Source organism: Zalophus californianus, chromosome 13 (assembly GCF_009762305.2).
Source record: "Zalophus californianus isolate mZalCal1 chromosome 13, mZalCal1.pri.v2, whole genome shotgun sequence".
NCBI lineage: Eukaryota > Metazoa > Chordata > Mammalia > Carnivora > Otariidae > Zalophus > Zalophus californianus.
Genome location: NC_045607.1, coordinates 38,039,321 through 38,058,653, shown reverse-complemented (window position 1 = coordinate 38,058,653; position 19,333 = coordinate 38,039,321). Strand labels below are relative to the sequence as shown.

At 48.6% G+C, this 19,333-nt stretch overlaps 2 protein-coding genes across 5 annotated transcripts in view; one reads left to right on the top strand and one right to left on the bottom strand.

The window, feature by feature from the left end:
* The window catches only part of BAG1 (BAG cochaperone 1), a 31,355-nt gene that overhangs the window by 7,138 nt on the left and 4,884 nt on the right, over positions 1–19,333 (bottom strand). The window contains exons 4-8 of one of the 4 annotated variants that reach the window (XM_027614845.2): positions 18,365–18,478; positions 15,674–15,781; positions 14,427–14,489; positions 13,812–13,902; positions 2,399–4,838 (exon numbers count right to left, since the gene is read on the bottom strand). In XM_027614845.2, the coding sequence (XP_027470646.1) occupies positions 13,813–13,902; positions 14,427–14,489; positions 15,674–15,781; positions 18,365–18,478 (375 nt within the window). In that variant the 3' untranslated portion in view covers positions 2,399–4,838; position 13,812. Of the gene's footprint in view, positions 1–2,398; positions 4,839–11,041; positions 11,679–11,862; positions 13,903–14,426; positions 14,490–15,673; positions 15,782–18,364; positions 18,479–19,333 lie in introns of those variants that run through there. The other 3 variants (XM_027614846.2, XM_027614847.2, XM_027614848.2) reach the window with 3 other exon arrangements.
* Positions 1,324–8,994, top strand: SPINK4 (serine peptidase inhibitor Kazal type 4). Its single transcript, XM_027614849.2, has 4 exons — positions 1,324–2,392; positions 6,076–6,116; positions 7,504–7,616; positions 8,853–8,994. The coding sequence occupies exons 1-4, from the start codon at positions 2,338–2,340 to the stop codon at positions 8,896–8,898; spliced, it is 255 nt and encodes an 84-aa protein (XP_027470650.2). The 5' UTR covers positions 1,324–2,337; the 3' UTR covers positions 8,899–8,994.

The window sequence follows — 19,333 nt, the reverse complement described above, 5'->3', positions numbered from 1 at the left end:
GGTGGGCTTGGCGCCCCACAGGCTGCCCTTGATTTTACTCTGAACTTCAAAGAATGCAGAATTCAAGCTTCTTGATCCCTTGAAGCAGCCAGAACCATCAGCAGACATTCCTGCCACATTGATAAAGGTCTAAGGTCCAAAAACAAGGGAGGTGACAAACTCCTTTGTTTCCCCTGTCCCCTTCTCACTCTAACCTGGTTCACAGGCAGACAGACCTGGGAACCAGATGAGAAATGCAGAGAGGCCCAAGAGCTTCCTCAGGCGGAAGGGTAGGGGCAGGCAAAGGGCTGGACCTGCTTAGCCTGGAGGTGCTCACCTAGGGTTCAATACAGGTACAGGAGGCGAGAGACAGAGCTGGGAAGAACCCCCCCACTCTCCGCCCCTTAACCGGCAAGGAGTCTCGGGGAAATGGACCTCTTTTATGAGGAAGGACTCAATTCAAAGCCATTTAACAATGAAACTGGTAGGTAGTGAGCTACTCATCCCTAAAGGTTGAATGACTTCGTGGTGGGGCTGCTGTAGGAAGGTTTGAGAGAAAGATGGTAGACAGGACCTAGATGACCTTTAAAGTTAACTCCCCACACTTTATGAGATGTTTTTGCTTTAGGGCAGGAAATCATCGTTAAATATTTGCTCTGCCTGGCTAAGCAATGGAAGGGTAGCTGCCACCTGCCTCAGAGGCAGGCCTGTGAGTTTCCTGAGGAGGGGCAGGAGGATCTTGAAGCTGAGTCACAGACCTGAGGCTGGGCTTGGCTGCAGATCTGGGGCCTCTATCAGTTTGTAGGGGTGACTGTCTGGCTGCTGCCTAGAGCCCCCAAAGGGGCTATTCTTGAATAAGAATCCTTCTCATTGAGTCATTTAACTTACAACTTACCTGTAGGCTTGAAATCTTTCAAAATAAAAAGAATTTTAAAAAACATTGAAACTTTGATTCATGTATTTTGGAAAGAGGCTCAGCGTCTGTAGTAATAAATTCTCCCCAGGGAAATTAAATCTGTAGATGGAGCTAAAAATCACTAATCTAAATTAATTGGAGAAATGCATATATAATTCAAATTTTATTATTCTATTTATAAATCAGAAATTCTTTGAAAGCAGATAACCAAATATCTCGTTCATACATATTGTATCGGTATGGGGAGTTTTATTTTTTATTTTTTTTAATTTTAATTTTTTATTTTTTTAAATATTATTTATTTATTTGAGAGAGAGCAAGAGATAGCACAAGCAGGGAGGAGAGGGAGAAGCAGACTCCCGCTGAGCAAGGAGCCTGATGTGGGACTTGATCCCAGGACCCTGGGATCATGACCTGAGCCAAAGGCAGACACTTAACCGACTGAGCCATCCAGGTACCCCTGGGGGAGTTTTATATATTGATTTTTCTTGAAAAGAATCTTGCCTGTATTTAACCCGTTAAAATGCAAATGGAATATAATACATGCAAAACATGAGGGCATCTTGTTTTTATTTTAGAAAGACAGAGAGTATGGGGGTGGGGGGGCAGTCAGAGGGAGAGGGAGAGAGAGAGACAATCTCAAGCAGGCTCCATGCCCAGCGTGGAGACCAACATGGGGCTCAATCTCACGACCCTGAGACCATGACCTGAGCCGAAACCAAGAGTCAGATGCCTAACCAACTGAGCCACCCAGCTGCCCTGAGGGCATCTTTATGTTTTATTTTGCTCCCCGCCCCCCTGTATCAATTGTGCCCTTTCATGGTGGGAAAAGAATGAAAAGAACCATTTACATTTATATTTACACCTCACTTCATCCTCTGCAAAATGCTTTCCCATCTGCTGTCCCCACTGTCACTTCCCAGCAGCCCCAGGAAGGAGGGGCTGATCAGGACCTCCACATGGTGCGGGGGTAAACGGGCCTCAGGAAGGAAAGTGTCTTTGGGGCCGTCGCAGTTGCTTGGTGGCAACAACAAAGGAGCCCATGGCTCCAGCCCCTCTTCTCTGCCTCACTCCCTTCCAGTGGCCACTTTTCTTTTTCTCTTTCCTTCTGATCTGCCTTTCTCTCCTCTTTCTGTCTCTCTGACTTGGTGTCTCTGTTTTTCTCCTTCAGTTTCCCTTTCCCTCGTGCTCCAGCCCTGACTGGCAGCAGCTTTGGAGGTTGTCCAAGCTTTGCCTCACTCTGGAAACCTGCCAGCTCCACAGGCCCCCACAAGCTCAGTATCTCTGGTGCCATGGTGCAGATGCTAACTGTGGATGCCACTCCCAGTCTCCCCATCTGGCCCTAGATAAGATAAGGGTGGGGACCAGCCTTATAAACAGGCCCCAGTCATTCCCCGGGCCCAGGCCCCAGCTGGCTCGGACCACATCAGCCCAGGATCAGCATGGCCGTCCGCCTGTGGGTGGTCGCCCTGGCCGCCCTCCTCATTGTGGACAGAGGTGAGTGGACAGAGCCTGGATTCTCTGTGGCTTGGTGTTGGTAGATGGGCCTGTGGTGAGGGCAGAGACAGGGCCTGGAGCATCCTGTGAGGCCTCGGTTTTCTGCCTATACCTTCTTTCTGTACCTCTCCACTGTGGTGGGAAAAGCCCTGGGCTAGGAGAAAAGAAACCTGGGTTCAAATCCCGACTCTGGCCCCAAATTGCAAAAGCCCCTCCTCTCCTGGGGCCTCTGTTTCTCCAGCCGTAGCATAGGAAGTCCTAGTTCAAAGCTGCTCTAAGCAACTTCTCGGCGAGAGATGTGGGAAGCAGCAGGGAGCAGGCCTATCTCTGGAGAGACAGGTAAGTCTTCTGGCTGCCAGGTAGTGGGTGCTGAAGGAAGCCTGACCTGGGTCCTCTGAGCTCCTGTCTGCTGTGACAGGCGATGCTTACGGGACTGACAGCAGCTGTGTGAGCCAAGGGTAGCCCTTGTCCCGGGCCGGACACATGCTGGAGTGGGGCCTTCTCAAGGCCTGGAACACCTCTGTGGCCTCACACCGACCATATATCAGGCATTGTTCTGGGCCCTTAAGACGTATCAGTGAGCAAATAGAAAGAGAACTACCCTGATGGAGCTTAAATCCAATGGGGTAGGATGGAAGGGAATAGACAACAAGATAGGTGCAATGTTAGAAGGTGACAAAGGCTAAAGAAAAATATATTGGGCAGGGTGAACAGAGGGCTGCCACATTAAATCAGGGGTTCTCTCCTAGAGCAAGGCTTGAAGGGGGCAAGGGAGTGAGCCGTGTGGATATCTGGGAGAAGAGGGTTCCAGACAGAGGGGACTGGCAAAGACCCTGAGGCAGGAGCATGGCTGGAGTGTTAGAGGTGCGGTGAGGAGGCCAGTGTGGCTGGATGGGAATGAGAGGCAGGGTGCCGAGCAATGGGAGAGAGGATGACAGAGGCAACTGGGAACTATACTGGGTAAGGCCTTGAAGGCCAATATGAGAACTTGGCTTTCCCTCTGAGCGAAATGGGAGACCCTAAAGAATTCTGAGCAGGGGCGCCTGGGTGGCTCAGCCGGTTAAGCATCTGCCTTCGGCTCAGGTCATGATCCCAGGGTCCTGGGATCGAGCCCCGCATCGGGCTCCCTGCTCAGCGGGGAGCCTGCTTCTCCCTCTCCCACTCCCCCTGCTTGTGTTCCCTCTCTCGCTGTGTCTCTCTCTGTCAAATAAATAAAAAATAAAATCTTTAAAAAAAAAAAGAATTTTGAGCAGAGTTGTGTGTTAAAAGGATCACTCTAGTTGCTGTGTTGAGAACAGACTAAAGGGAGAAGCAGGAAGACTACTTAGGACCCTTCTAGAAGGTCACTAACCTTATGGCGGGTCCCACTCCCATTTCCCTAGCTGAGGACATAGTCCTAAGGGCTGGGGCAACAGAGAATGGGTCTGGGGGCTCTGGCCCAGCTAACCTGCTTACTCCTAGCTTGGCATCCATTCCCTGAGCAGTTGTCCCATTGGGAACACTGAGGAGGCCTGTCCGGAAGACAGTCCTTATGCCCATTTCAGATTCCCGCCTGGGCTGAGTGAGGACGGGGTTCAAGAGCAGGCTGAGAGTAAATGCAACCTTTTCCCACATCCTCCAGGAAGAAGCTCTGATACCACAGGGTTCTGCACTCCGCCTCCCCACAATGCACTTTAGTCGTCAATTCCTGAACACCCACTATGTGGGGGGCATTGCCACATGGGGGCAGAAGCATAGGAGCCCCAAGGAACTTAGGTCCATGAGAGGCAGGAGTGACCCAGTGAGTGGGACAGCCTGTGGCGGTATGAAAGAAGCTCCTATGTTTGTGGCCTGAATGCTTGTGGCCCCAAAATTCATATGCTGAAATCCTAATCCCCAAGGTTATGGTATCGGGAGGTGGGACCTTTGGGAGGTGACTAGGTCATAAGGGTACAGCCCTCATGAACAGGATGAGTGCCCTTATAAAAGAGACCCCACAAAGCTCCATTGCCCCTTCAACCATGTGAGGACATAGTAAGTAGGCACCAGCTCTGAAGCAGGGAGAGGGCCCTCACCAGACACCAAATCTGCCAGCACCATGACCTTAGACTTCCCAGCCCCCGGAACTGTGAGAAATCAAGGTTTGTTGTTTCTAAGACACCCAGTTTATGGTCTTTTGTTCTAGCAGCCCAAATGGACAAAAACTGGAGCCTAAATCCAGGTCTGCTCGGGAAACCCTGGGGGACATCAGGGAAGGCTTCACTGGGAAGTAGCATCTGAGCCTTGAAATGAAGATCTAATCAGCAGAAGGGAGATGAGGACGTTTCAGATAGACGGCAATGCGATAAGCCGAAGCAGAGCCAGCCCTGAAGAATGAGCAGGCAGGAAGAGCAGAGGCACAGGAACATGGGGAGGTGTCCTAGGAAGTGAGTCCAGGAGGAGGTTTTCAATCAGCTCATGCAGGGCCCTAAACGTAAGATAAAGGAGCTTAGCAATTACAAGGAGCCATGGAAGGCCTTTATATTTTTTTAATGTTTTTTTTGTCCCCAACAGTTATGTACCATGAAATAAACAAATCTTATCGCTCAATGAATTTTGACAACGCATGTACCTGTGTAACCCAAACCTCTATCAAGATACGAAACACTGGGATACCTGGGGCACTCTGTCGGTGAAGCATCTGCCTTCGGCTCAGGTCATGGTCCCAGGGTCCTGGGATCAAGCCCCACATCGGGCTCCCTGCTCAGCCGGGAGTTTGCTTCTCCCTCTCCCTCTGCCCCTCCTCGTGCTCTCTCTCTCTCTCTCTCTCTCTGACAAATAAATAAATAAAATCTTCAAACAAAACAAAACAAAACAAAACCTTTCTGGGGCACCTGGCTGGCTGTCAGTAGAACATGCAACTTTGATCTCAGGATTGTGAGTTCAAGCCCCATGTTGGGTGTGGAGCCTACTTAAAAATTAAAAACCAAACCAAAACAAAAACGTTTCCAACACCCCAGAAACTTCCCTCATGCTGGTCAATCCCCTCCCTTACCCCACTCTCGAGGAAACCACTGCTTTTTTTCCCCCCACCATAAATTAGTTTGGCCTGTTCTAGAATGTCACACAGAAAGCTGTATTTATCCCAGGCTGCCCTTGACCTTGGCCCAAGACGCCCCTTCCATGTAGTATGTTCCTGGGTAGGGGATGTGACCAGGTAAGGCACTCTGTTCTCTGAGAGTTAATTTCTAGGAAGGGAGTCACTGTGAGTGGCCAATAACTCCCAGCCGCTGAGGAAATGAGCACCCCAGTCCTGCCTGCGGGTGGGATGTGGGGAGCAGCCTGTGGCATCCACCACTGCCTCCTTCCTTCCCCATCACACGACAGTGATAGAGCTGTGAAGGGGAGGTAAGCTCATGTGTTCTCAATGCCTGGTACATACTAACTGAATTATCTTATTATATGGGATATAACAATCCCAGTGTGATCTAATAAGATCAGGCTGGACTGTCACCTCCCTAACTCTAGATTTTGTGTCTCTGTTCTAGCAACCCAAAGTCACATCAGCTTTCTGAGATTCCCCACGGTCTGGTGATTCAATACTTCAATACCTCTCAGAATTCCAGACGGGGCAGTAGCTGGAACAGGTCTCCTGAAACAGCCCTCAGATGCCACACCTGCGCCTAGAGCCGCCATCACCTAACTCTTGCGTTTTTGCCTTTCAGAAGTGCCAGTGTCGGCGGCAAAACTCATCTCCCCAAGGATGGTAAGGCAGCTGCTTCCAGTTTGGGCCCCAAGGTGCTGTCCTGGCCTTCCTTCTGCATCCATGCTAGGAAACCAGCATTTGTCTTCTGTATACTCCCGCTCAAATAACTGATGGCTCCAACGTGGCTAGGGTGGCCTTGTGAGCCTGCATGCTCCCCAGGTTAGCCCTTCCAGGCTGAGTTGGCCCAGCCCCTTTGCCAAGGTCTCAAACTTGGCTTCCAGGACCTCGAGAGATCTGCCCCAACCTGGTCTCCGGTGAAATCCCCTGCCCAGGCTCAGCAGGACTGAGCGCACTCTCTGCTTTGTGTAGTAAAGATGGACAGGCCACTGGGTTCGGGCCAGAGGCACCCTGGCCCCCCTGGTGTGTGCCAGACTTCCCCAACCACACCCCATCGTTCATCTATCCCTTCACTCTGGAGGACAGACACCAAGTTGTCCATGAACCCTGGTTCCACCTTGGCCCTGGGTCTGATGTCCCCAGGGATCCCAAGGCAGTGGTGCTGGCCTTCCTGAGACCCTCAACCCAGCCTTCACCGAGGTGCGCAAGGAGGCTCAAAGCCACCTTCCCATCTAGCAGCCTAGCATCTTCACTGTCAGCCCATCAGATCCAGGCCTATTATTGTGCAAAAGAGCCAAGTACTTCTACATACATGATTTCAATTAACCCTACGTGAGAAGAATACTATTATTCATTTACAGTGTTTGCAGAGGAGGAAACTGAGGCTCCAAGAGTGGAGACGGCTCTCACAACTTCACACAGCTCATCAGTGCAGAAGTCAGGCTCTCGGTCTTGTGACCGCCGCCCCAGGCTGCCTCTTTCACCCCATCCTGTTCCACGTTCCGATCCCAGCCCTGACCCAGCTTCCACCCTGTCCTCAGGCCTGCCCTGAAAACTCTTTCAGACTAGCCTCATTTAAGACCCAAACCTTGTTCCATTTCTCCAGCCTTCCCGTACCAGGGGTCTGATGGGTCATGTCAGCCAGGGTGAGTGGAGGAGCCCTCAGTGAGGAGGGGCCCCCTGGGAATGCTGGTGGTTCTGTCTCCTGGGGTCCTCATGGGTACCAGCAGCAGAGGTTCTAGTTAGACCCTCTGAAAAGTGTGTGAACCCATCCTAGGAGCTTGAGGGTATAAACTCACCCGACACACATAGACACAGACGTATACTTGGATGCCCGCAGACTTGGGTTCAGCAGACAGATACACACTTGTGTACACAGCCACAAACATACCAAAGGGCCCTGAGTAGTTAGTTTCATGCCCACTGGACTAACACTGAGACCTTCTAGAATCTGGCTCTTCCCTGGGGCCCTTGACTCCAAGCAAAGTCCCTGGGTCCCTCCTCGCTGCCTCTGAATCTGAGTGCCCTCCCCCCTTCCTCTCTTTCACAGCCCATCTGTGAGCACATGGAGGAGTCTCCTGTCTGTTCCCAGACATCCAACCTGGTCTGTGGCACTGATGGTGTTACGTATAACAGTGAATGTCAGATCTGCTTGATCCGGCTGTAAGTCCACCCCACTCCTACCCCTCAGCTTGCTTGGGTGGGGCGCACCTCTGGTACATTCAAGTGTAAAAGGAGCAAGACTTGACCTGCCGCTTCCTTCACACACCTTGGACTGAGAAGAGTCCTCCAGCATTGGCCCTAACAGAATGAGCACAAGTATATTGCAAAGAAGGCACATGGTTCCAAGTACAAAGCCACAACTAGTAGGGGGTTGGGGAGGGTGCAGAAACCCTGGGTTCTTTCCCTCGTTCTGCCCCTGACCGACTAGGTGACTTCATTTGTTTATTTATTCCTCCTGCCAGCAATTATTTATTGAGCATCTACTATATGTTAGGCACTGGGAAACAACAGGGCATAAGCTAGACAGCATCCCTGGCCTTCTGGGGGCATATGGTAGTTTAAGGAGGAAGCCAAGCTAATGGTCCACCAACTGTAGCATAGAATGCTCAAGGTTCAGATGGGGGCACCCAGGGTTCTGTGAGTGCAGGGCAAGGACAAGGGCAGGGAAGACTTTCCAGCTCAGCTCTGAAAGATAAGTTGAAATTAGCTTGGAAAAAAAAGGAAGGAAAGGTAATTCCAAGTAGTGAAATCAGTTTGGAAAGGTCTAAAAGGGAAAGAAATGTTTGTATTTGAGAAAATATAAGAAATTGGATACACTGGAGTATAAAGTTTAAAGACTGAGTGGGGAGAGGCAAGAAACGAGTCTTGAGAGGTGAGAAGGGCCAGAACGTGACCTTGGTATGTCTGATCACCTATTCGATCTCCTTTCTTCATTAATAAAACCCTTGGGCTGGGCCAGAGCTAAGTGAGATCATGGAAGAGAAGACAGTCTTCAGAAGCTACAGCACTCTAGACAGAGAGGCAGGAGAGCAACAGGACACTTTCCTAACTTAGCTGGGAGGCAGTGGGGGTCTAGGTGGTTTGTGAGGCGATCATGTCTGGTGGAGGTGTGGCTAGAGTTCAAGACAGAGTCAGGGCTGGAGACAGTTTCAGCAGCCATCAGACAATATCAGACAACCCGGGAAGCTCAGATCACCCAGGGGAGGGTGTGCAAGAGGGAAAAGCTATAGAGGTGTGCCCAGGGACCCCCAGAACTTGCCCTGTATCTATAGTGGGTGGGGGAGGTGGGGAGAGCTCAGCAGGGTGTCTGGAATAGACTGGGCCAGGCAGGGTCCCTGAAGGGTTTGTTCCAGTCCCTGATAAGATGGGCCTCATCTTTGTCTCCTGTGATCCTAGGAAAACCAAAAAGGACATCCAGATCCTGAAGGATGGCAAATGCTGACCCCCATAGCAGCCTCTTAAGTCATGAAACTTCAGGCTAGAGAACAGTTTTGGAAGTGGAGGATGTGACATGAATAAAAGATCCAGCCCAATTCAGCCAAGTGAGCCAGTGTCTTTGGGGACTCTGGTGAGGTGGTTGGGGGTGGGTGGATGTGGTGGGGACTTTGTCCTGACCTCCCTACTTTGAATCTGATGTCTTGTCCATCGCTCCAGTGCTCCTCAACCCTGTCACATGCTCTCCTAGAGGTCCTAGGTCTCTTCTGCTTCTTGAAGAGGTCAGCCCCTGTCCCCAGAACACTTGTCTGCCCCAGCCTGTTTGTCAAGAACCTAGGTGACCTCTGTACCCTCTGCCATTGTCAGAGAGCAGGACCCAGCCTTTGGGAGAGTCCTACACCCCTCATGGCCTTCTCCCTGGGTTGTACCAGCGCCCCAAGTCTTACACACACACACACACACACTGATACTACTGTAGCTAATATTTAGGTAGTGTACACAGTGTATCTGAACTATTTGTTAAAATACTGACCTAGGTCTGTAACAGTAAAAACAGCTGCCCCAAGCCTTTGAGTGTCCCCCTACACCTTGGCCACCCACAGCAGGATGACGTCCAGACCCTGCTCTGTTCTTCTAGTCACCATCCATTCGGACTGTTAATGTTGGCATTGGCCACAACCCCAGGCATACACAGCACACATGTGCTTATACAATGGCGCACAAAAACACACAGCATCTAGAAATCCCACCACAGAGGCCCTAGCCTATGGTCCATGTCAAATAACCCTCTTTTGGCCAAAGCAAATAGAAGGAGCCACTTGATAATGGTGGCAGAGGAAAAGAGTGTGGAGAGGGGCCTGGCCAGGAGAAGCAGAGCCACATGAACTCAGATTCCCGCTTCAGGGTGGGCAGACAGAGCAGGAAATGTACTGTGGGAAAACACACTGGGAAGAAAGATGGGGCAGGGAAGGCAGGAACCAGCATTCCCCAGACAACTGAACCGTGGATGTGGGCAGGAATTGTTGCTGATAGATCTCCAGGTGGAAGGTCATCTATGGGCCCTACTACTTACTGCTACTGGTAACAGAAACTTTTACTCCTCTCCTGCATGGGAATGATGCAGTATTAAGTTTGGTGGTGAGAAACCCAAATGCCAAAATAACAATGGCTGAAACAGTTCTTTCTCCCACACAGAGACCTATGCAGCACGCTAACTTCATGCTCTTTTTATATTGTAACCCTGCTGTCCTCATCAGTTTCCCCTTCAATGTACAAGACAGCTGCTCTAACTCCAGCCATCATGTCTACATTCCAGTCCACAGAGAGGTAAAGAAGGGCACTCGACTTTGCCTCTGAAGATGCTTCCTATAAGATGTACATACTCTGTTTACATCCCATTGCCTAAAATGTAGTCTCTTGACCATGCTAGCACAAGGAGACTGGGAAAATTGTTATCTGGTTGGCCATGTGTTAAGCTGAAAATTAGTTCACTTATAGGAAAAGAGTGAATACTGGTGATCTCTAAGCCTCTGTCTGAAGTGGGGAGCCCCTCTTACACATAGGTGGCATAGCTTCAGCCAAGTTTCCTGTCGGTGACACTCCCCTCCCAGGCTTCCACCCATGATGAGGAATCCCAAAGATTACACCTGAACAATGTGCCAGGCGCCAGGCACCACTGTAAGGAATACTTAATTCCCCACGTTACAGATGTGGAAACTTGGCCCTGTCTCTGGAAACATAACCGTGGGCCCCTAAAGGTCCTATCTATGGCACATGACCCTGCTGCCCTGGCCATTACTGATTGGCCAAAAAATTCTCCCCAGGATTTTCTGAATTGCAAACAAGGAAACAAGCAGTTCCTCTCTGGTAGTGAAGCTGCAAGATGTGTGAAGTGGGGGCTGACAGCCATGTTTCCTACTTTGTGGAAGAAGCAGGATTGAGAGAATGATGCCAGCATACAAAGAAAGAGATGCAGAGAGCGATTCAAGGCTGTGTTTGAATTCCTGAAGCCCAGCTGCCCTCGAACATCCCAAGGCTACATGGGATAACTTGGCATCCTGCCAATAAATTTTCTTTCTTTCTTTCCTTTTTTTAAAAAAAGATTTATTTATTTTAGAGAGTGTACAAGCAGGGGGAGGGGCAGAGGGAGAGAGAATCTCAAGCAGACTCCCTGATGAGTACGGAGTCTCATGCAGGGCTCAATCTCACGACCCGAGATCATGACCTGAGCCAAAACCAAGAGTTGGATGCTTCACTGACTGTGCCACCCAGGCACCCCAATAAATTTTCTATTTCAACAATCTCTTTGGAATTCGGTTTCTGGTGATTTCAGTTAAAACAGCTCTGACTACCAAAGGAAGAAGGGCATCTCAGAGAAGATAACCTTAATGCTGAGTCTTAAAGGATAAGTAGAAATCGTTGACTAAACAATGTGTGGGAGAATTCTTCCAGCCCTGTGAGGCTGAAGGATGTTTACAGGATCACAGAGCCCCATCGGCTCCCCTTATAGTAGGACTGGCCATGTCCCAGGAAAGTGGGCAGCGAGGAGTGTTCTCTCCCTGTTCACAGGCAGGGACACCCCGTGGATGTGCAGATCTAGGGGGGGGAAAGGGGGGCTGTGCACACATGCCCAGTTGCCCGCGCTGTAGGGCCTCTCTTCTCCACCCTCAAATCAAACAATGGTTGTTGATGCTGTAAATTCCAGTGCTGACGGAGTGCAGCTGTGGGAATTTCATTGTAGATATGTGCGATCGACATTCATTCATTCTCCAAATATTTATTGAGCACCTATTACAAATAGACAATGTGCTTGAAATATGCTGTTACAAGACAAAGAAGCCCCTTAACCCAAGAAATTTAGAGTCTAGGGTTAGAGGTAAATATTAATCAAATAATCCCACAAATCACTCATGGCTGATCATGCTATTTATCATAAAGAAAAGTTATGGCAAATTGTGAAAGGATATCACCTGGGGGGGGGGGGGGTGATGTGTTCTCTGACAGTAGATAAGGTTTCTCCATGAAGAGACATTTGAGTTAGGTTCAAGGGATGAACAGGAGTTACTACCTAGGAAAGGGGTGGGGTAGGGGTCGGGGAGAGATGGTGAGGAGCTGTCCAAACAGAGGAATAGCATATGCAGAGACCCAAAGCAGGAGAAGGAACAGAGCATCTGGAATCCCAGCGTGTGGAACAGCACACAGCAAACAGGCCAGTGGCTGGGGATGAAAGGGAGAGCACTGAAGGAAAGGACTCTGGCCTTTATGCTCAGGCGACTGACATGCTAAGACCTGCACTTTATGACCACCCCACCTGCTCTGTAGAGAAACTGCTCTGCAGAAGGCCAGATGGGAAGTGGAGACCAACAAGGGAGAGGGAGACGGATGAGAGCAAGCGAGCCCATGCTGTGGGGAGGCAGTAAGTGAAGAGTGTGGGCTCTGAATCAAACCACCTAGCTTTGTATCCTGGCTTTGCCACTTAGGACCTTGAGAAATTACCCAAGCTCTCTGCTTCCTCACCTCTAACATGGGGACAGTATCTGTCTGTCTCCTAGAATGTCTGAGGATTAAATGACTAATACACCTGAAGAACTCAGAACAGTACCCAGCACACAGGGACTTCTCATTACATGTTTTGGCGCAACACCACACAGCTACCATACAAAAACGATCATATAAATACTGAACTGCTGATTCAAGTGGGAAGTGGGCCAGGCTAGGCTGAGCCTCATCCATGTGTCCACCCCTGTCCTAGGTCACATCCACACGGGCCTCAATTCCTGGGGCTTCAGTGACTCTCTCTGCCAAATAAGGTCGGCCTCAGAGTGGCCTATTGGAAGCCTGTCTCCTGGGCACTGTGTGAAAAAATGGGGTGACAGCAGTTGACCCGGTTACGAGTTCTAGCATACAGGGCCACTCTTGATTGTATTCAACACAAATTACAGCTAGAACCACGGAAGGCTTTTGCTTCTCATATTTCATCAAAAAAAGTTTAAACATTCTTTTGCTTGTGGACGTACACATAAACTGCTTTTTTAAAAAAATAACAGTGGAAGGGGCCACAAAACAAATAGGAACAGCCTTGAAGGAAACACTGACCTCAGAAGGGTACAATGAACAGAAATGCCTTTGAGGAACGCCTTAGAAGTTTATGGTTGCCTTTACCACCCACCTCCCCGTGGTTCCTCTCTCTGTCCCCCCACGCTGTACTTGTGACCTGGTTTCAAGCAGAGGTTCAGTCATCACTAGGTTCTAACCTTCTAAAGATTTACTTGAAGACAACGAAGTCCATGCATCAATACGAGCCCCATCCCAGGAATGGGCCTCTGAGATCTCATGGCCTGTGGCTGGGCAGGGTCACTGGGAGGTGAGGTCAGGGTCTGTGAACCAATCACCCAGCCACCTGTTCCAGAATTCGGTTACAACAAGGGATACTTGGACTACCCTGTGTGCCAAACACCTGTTCTGAGCCACTCCCAACATTCCTGACTAGCTGTAACCTCTTGGTGCTTCTGGGTTACACTGACAGGCTATAGAATCACAAGGGCAAAAAGGCCTCATGAATCTGAAGACAGGGGTGGCCTACAAACCCAGAATTACTCCAACATTAATGAGAGGTCTCACCAGCCCAGGGAAAGTACCCCAAGGTCGAAAGAGCTGGGAAGATGGGCAGGGGAGGCCCTCTCCAGACAGGGTGGGCTGCTGGACGGCACAGCCGCACGGAGACGGAATGAGAAAACAGACAGGAGCTCCACTGCAGACTGCAGACAATACTTGTTCACTGAGACCAGGGGGAGTGCAGGAAAACTGGCAAGTGGCCAATTGTCCCCAGCAGCCCTGGAGGAATCAGGTCACTTCAGTCCCAGAGAGGGCAGAACTTGGGGGCGCTGTTCTTCAGGGCAGCCCCGCCTCTTTCCGCCTCACCTCACTCGGCCAGGGCCAAGTTCGTGGACTGTAGCCGCTCTGTCTCCTGGCAGATGTTCTGCTCCACCGTGTCACACTCAGCTAGGAATGCCTAAAACAGGAATGCAGGGCAGTGAGGGACCATCTGGGGCCAGCCACTCCCTGCCCATGCAAGGCTCTTTGCTCAGCCATTATGGGGAACCCACGGGTGACCAACTCAAAACGGGCTGTGGAGGGATGGAGCCAGCCTGGGCTCCCAGATAAAGGGGAGGGAGGCAGAGGGCAGCGTAGGACCAGGCTTTCTGACAACAAGACCCCAGAAGCGTGGTGAGAACAGGAAGCCTTGCCACTGTACTGCACAAGTTCAGGGAACAGTGTTCACAGGAGTAGTGCCTCCTGGAATTGTGTAATATGGCCATCATAACTGTTCTCTAGTGGTCTTCCTCCTCAATGAGCTTACATTCAAATATAATTACAGGGGCATGAAAGGAGCTCTTCTCTTATGTTCTGGGTTCAGGAAATAACAACCAAAAGAAAGTCCACATCACACATCACACCTCTAGCCTACCCTACCCTGCACACATAAACACACGCACCAACACATTAAACTTTGGAATGCTTCACCACACAACTCACCTGAACCCTTTTCACCAAACCCTTCCTTTTCAGTCTACTGTCTTTGAAATTTTCTGGCAGAATCTGTGGAAGAATAAGTTGACAAATAATCTCAATAAAAGTGACATAACAACACGACAAAATACCCATAGTACACCAAAGTGAATGAGACGTGCATGTTCAGGAATGTATCCTTGATCTGTATCCTACATGGCTCTTTCCAGGGCTCTCACCCCTATAAAAGCTCCCTTTGTTCTCAGTGTCTGCACCATGGAAACTGATCTGTAACATGGACTCTGTCCTTTCTCTATTTCCTAGGTACAGATACTATATCCTGGCCATGCCATGAGCTCACTGTGCTTCTTTACAACTACCCTCACTCCCCCCGAATCCCAGGCAGAGTAATTCACCCTCAAAAATGAGGCATTGGGGCGCCTGGGTGGCTCAGTTGTTAAGCGTCTGCCTTCGGCTCAGGTCATGATGCCACGGTCCTGGGATCGAGCCCCATGTCGAGCTCCCTGCTCAGCAGAAAGCCTGCTTCTCCCTCTCCCACTCCCCCTGCTTGTATTCCCTCTCTCACTGTGTCTCTCTCTGTCAAATGAATAAATAAAATCTTAAAAAAAAAAAATGAGGCATCAGGGCACCTGAGTGGTTCAGTCATTAAGCACCTGCCTTTGGCTCAGGTCGTGACCCCAGGGTCCTGGGATGGAGTCCCACATGGGGCTCCCTGCTCAGCAGGGAGTCTGCTTCTCCCCCCACCCCTGCTCGTGTTCCCTCTCTCTCAAAAATCAATAAATAAAATCTTAAAAAAAAAAATGAGGCAGCCGGCTAGAAATATCATTACCGTCATTCTGTAAAAGAGAACATGGAAGTCGAGATTCTCAACAGTCTCACAAGAGCTGGGTCTGACTGACTTCTGTACAGGTAATGAGCCCAGTAATAATCAGATAATCAGTCACATGAGTATCATGAAGCCCTGTGTTTCTCTAACCATAAAATCACGGTCCATTTGGGTCCCAACTTTGTGAGGATTAGATGCTTTTAGCATACATAAATAAAAATGACAAAAGCCCTATGTTGGTATGATGTGAGTGCCTAAAAATCCAGAACTATCTTGTCTTTCCGTGTATCCACCAAGGACCGAGCACTGTCTGGCACACAGCAGGCACTCAATATGCTCAGACAATAAGAGTGCATTACTGAAAGAGTGAAACTGACTGAAACATAGTCAAAGAAAACTAGTTCTTCTCGGCTGAATATTTACTTACCAGTGTGTCAATCTCTTCCAAGATCTTCATAAATTGCTCAGTTGTGGCTTTTACCCTCCTATCGAGTTTACAGAGAGCTTCAGCTTGCAAATCCTTGGCCAGGAAACCCTGTGCAGGAATAATGCATTATTGCAAGGGTTCCTTAAGGCTGACAGAAAACTCCAGGCTGAGGCACTGATGAAGCAGCCACACCCTAAGCCCACATTCCCCCAAAAGGTTGGGCCAGACCTCAGACCCACAACTTCATCTCTTGGAGAAAAAAGAGCCACCCCATGCACTGTAATAGGCTGCAGGCCTCTCTAGCTCACATGGCCCACTGGGGCTGCTAATGCCTCCTGGGGCCTGGCTCTGGTGAAGCCTCCAGTCACCAGAGTATACCCACACACAAGAAGCAGACGTTAAGAACGCAGGGTGTAGAGTCCAATAGGCCCAAGCTTGAATTCTGACTGCCATTTACTGGCTTGTGATCTTAAGCAAGTTACTTAATTTATCTGAACCTTAATGTCCTCATTTTTAAAACGGAGATTATGATACCCACACCCCAGAGGGTTACTATGAGGATAAAGAAGAACATAAGTAGACTCTTAATATAATTCCTGACACAGACATGCGCTAACAAATGGCAGCATTTACACTGTTTTTATTAAATTGTCTTGTTGTTTATTCACATTGCTTGGCCTAGAGACCAGTTAGCTGGTGACGATGGGTGGACAGCTGGGATCTCTGAGGATGTTTATCAAAGATGTAGATTTGACCACATGTAGTAAAAGCTTTAAACATTAGCCAGCAATTCCAAGTCAAAGAATTTATTCTACCCCAAAAAAATGATCAGAAATGGTCAAAAAAGATTTATATCCAAGGATGTTCAGAGAAGCATTAATGCATAACGGTAAAATATCATTCGATGATAAATAATAGAAAATTAGTTAGATAAACCATGATACATTCATATATGTTACAATACTATGTAAGTTTTGAAAATTATGATCATTTTTTTAAAAGATTTTATTTATTTGGGGCGCCTGGGTGGCTCAGTCGTTAGGCGTCTGCCTTTGGCTCAGGTCGTGATCCCAGGGTCCTGGGACTGAGCCCCACATCGGGCTCCCTGCTCCGAGGGAAGCCTGCTTCTCCCTCTCCCACTCCCCCTGCTTGTGTTCCCTCTCTCACTGTGTCTCTCTCTGTCAAATAAATAAAGAAAATCTTAAAAAATATATTTTATTTATTTGACAGAGAGAGTGAGTGAGCGTGAGCAGGGGAAGGGGCAGAGGGAGAAGCACACTCCCCATTGAACAGGGAGCCTGATGCAGGGGACCCCTGGGTCATGACCTGAGCCAAAGGCAGACATTTAACCAACTGAGCCACACAAGTGCCCCAAGTATGATCATTTTTAATGACATAGGAAAATGTTCAGTTTTATTATCCTATAAAAGGACAATTTACAACGTGTACACAACACTGTATCTTTTTTAAGATGCAAAAACATATTCCAGTCTTTAGTATTGGTTATCTTTTGAGTCAGGGCCTTATAGGTGTTAGTGCCCATATGTTTACCTAAAATTTATACAACTGGCATGTATTACTTTTGTCATTAAAACAGAAACCTGGGGCGCCTGGGTGGCTCAGTCGGTTAAGGGGCTGCCTTCGGCTTGGGTCATGATCCCGGGTCCTGGGATCGAGCCCCACAGTGGGCTTCCTGCTCGGCGGGGAGCCTGCTTCTCCCTCTCCCTCTGCCTGCCTCTCTGCCTACTTGTGCTCTCTCTCTGTCAAATCAATAAATAAAATCATAAAAAAAAAACAGAAACCTACATCTATTAACGTTATAAACTGAGAAGGGAAAAAAATAGGTGGTTTGGGGCTAGTTCACAATCCTCAGCATTTTTTTGTTTTTGTTTTTTTAAAGATTTCATCTATCCATTTGCAGAGAGAGAGAGAGAGAGAGCACAAGCAGGAGGAGGGGCAGGCAGGGAAAGAGAGAAGAAGGCTCCCGACTTAGCAAGGAGCCCGATATGGGGCTCAAGCCTAGGACCCCAGGATCATGACCCGAGCTGAAGGCAGCCACTCAATGGACTGAGCCACGCAGGCGCCCTCTTACTTAGTTTTAGTACTCCTTCTCTAATACAAGGAATTGACTAGGATGACCCCCTGCTAAGATCAAGCTTAACTTGGACCTTTTATGCATCAACAAAATGTTCTTTGTCTTGCTAAACACATTATAACAGCTGGGCCTGAGAGAAACTACCTGTTCTATTTCAGACAATACATGACCCTGGCATGGCAGGTGCTCTCCTAGGAGCACAAACGGATGCTGGCTGGGGTTTGAAAATGGCAATGACGATAACACTTATAAAGCACTTAATATGCATCAGATTCAAACTACATCATTTGTTTTTAGTTTGTTTCTTTTAAGTAAGCTCTATGCCCAATGTGGAGCTTGAACTCACGACTCTGAGATCAAGAGTCACGTGCTCTACCGACTGAGCCACCCAGGTGCCCCTCAAACTGCATCATTTAATCCTCACACCAACCCTAAGAGGAAGTACCATCATTTTTCCCTTTTTACAGATGAGGAACTTGAGACAAGGCAAACTTGCCCACAGTAATAGAAAGGGTAAAGCCAAGATGTGACCAGGGAATCGGACTAGAGAGCCTGCCCTCACAACCACACATTTGTATCTCCCCAAAGAGAGTGACCTGTTGGATTCCAGTAAGCTCTTTATTCAACTCTTCCAGTTGATCAGCTATCTTCTCCACAGATTTCTCCAAATCTTTCAACTTCTTTAGTTCAACCTCTTCCTCTGGACTGTTCTAAAATGTTTAAGAATGAAATGAAGTCAATAATCACCAAGAACAGTAGCTTCTGACTGGAAAGAAAAAAAATCTGACCACAACTGGGCTAAACCACTCACCTAGAAAAAATAGCCTTAACTCTGCTGCTTCTTGGAAAGCAAGCTGGAGGGTTACACATGGTTTTCTACCTACAAAGACTCTAGACTAGAGAGAAGATACTAAGTAAACATTCTGCAAGGACCCAGACAGCTTGGGAGCCAATCTAAGAGCAGAGTCAACCTGAGCCTGGGGCTGACTCCAGACTGAAGCCTCCAGGGGGAACAGATGACGGTAAACACCCGCAAGGAGTCCAGAATGGTGAGACAGGTGGAATTCTACCATTCTCTTAAATGAATTCCTAAGTGTCACCCACAACTGAGCTCTCCCATTTATTAAGATGATGACAATGATGAATACTTTTGTTGAGCATTCTCTCCACTACACTAAACCCACTTTATCTGGACTATTATTTTAAGCCTTACTACAACCCAGTGAGGAAGGTAGTGTTCTAGATGATGAAATTGAGGTTTAATGTAAAGTAACTTAAGGTCACACAGTCTAAAAGAGGTGGAACGGAGACTTGAATCAGACTTGGTTTCACACATCCCAGGGCAGCTCCAATAAGGGGTTCTATAATTTCTTCAAACTCAACCCTTAGGTTCTGCCCATTTCCCAGAACTATTCTCCCTGAACCTTAAGAAAGAAATTTAGAATATTTCCCCTTCTCTCATCTAAACAACAGGTAGTCAGGGCCAGCAGTTTCCTGCCTTTATACTACCCAAAATTGTTCACACACTTCTTTGTGGCCAAATCCTGATTGCCAGACTCCTGGTT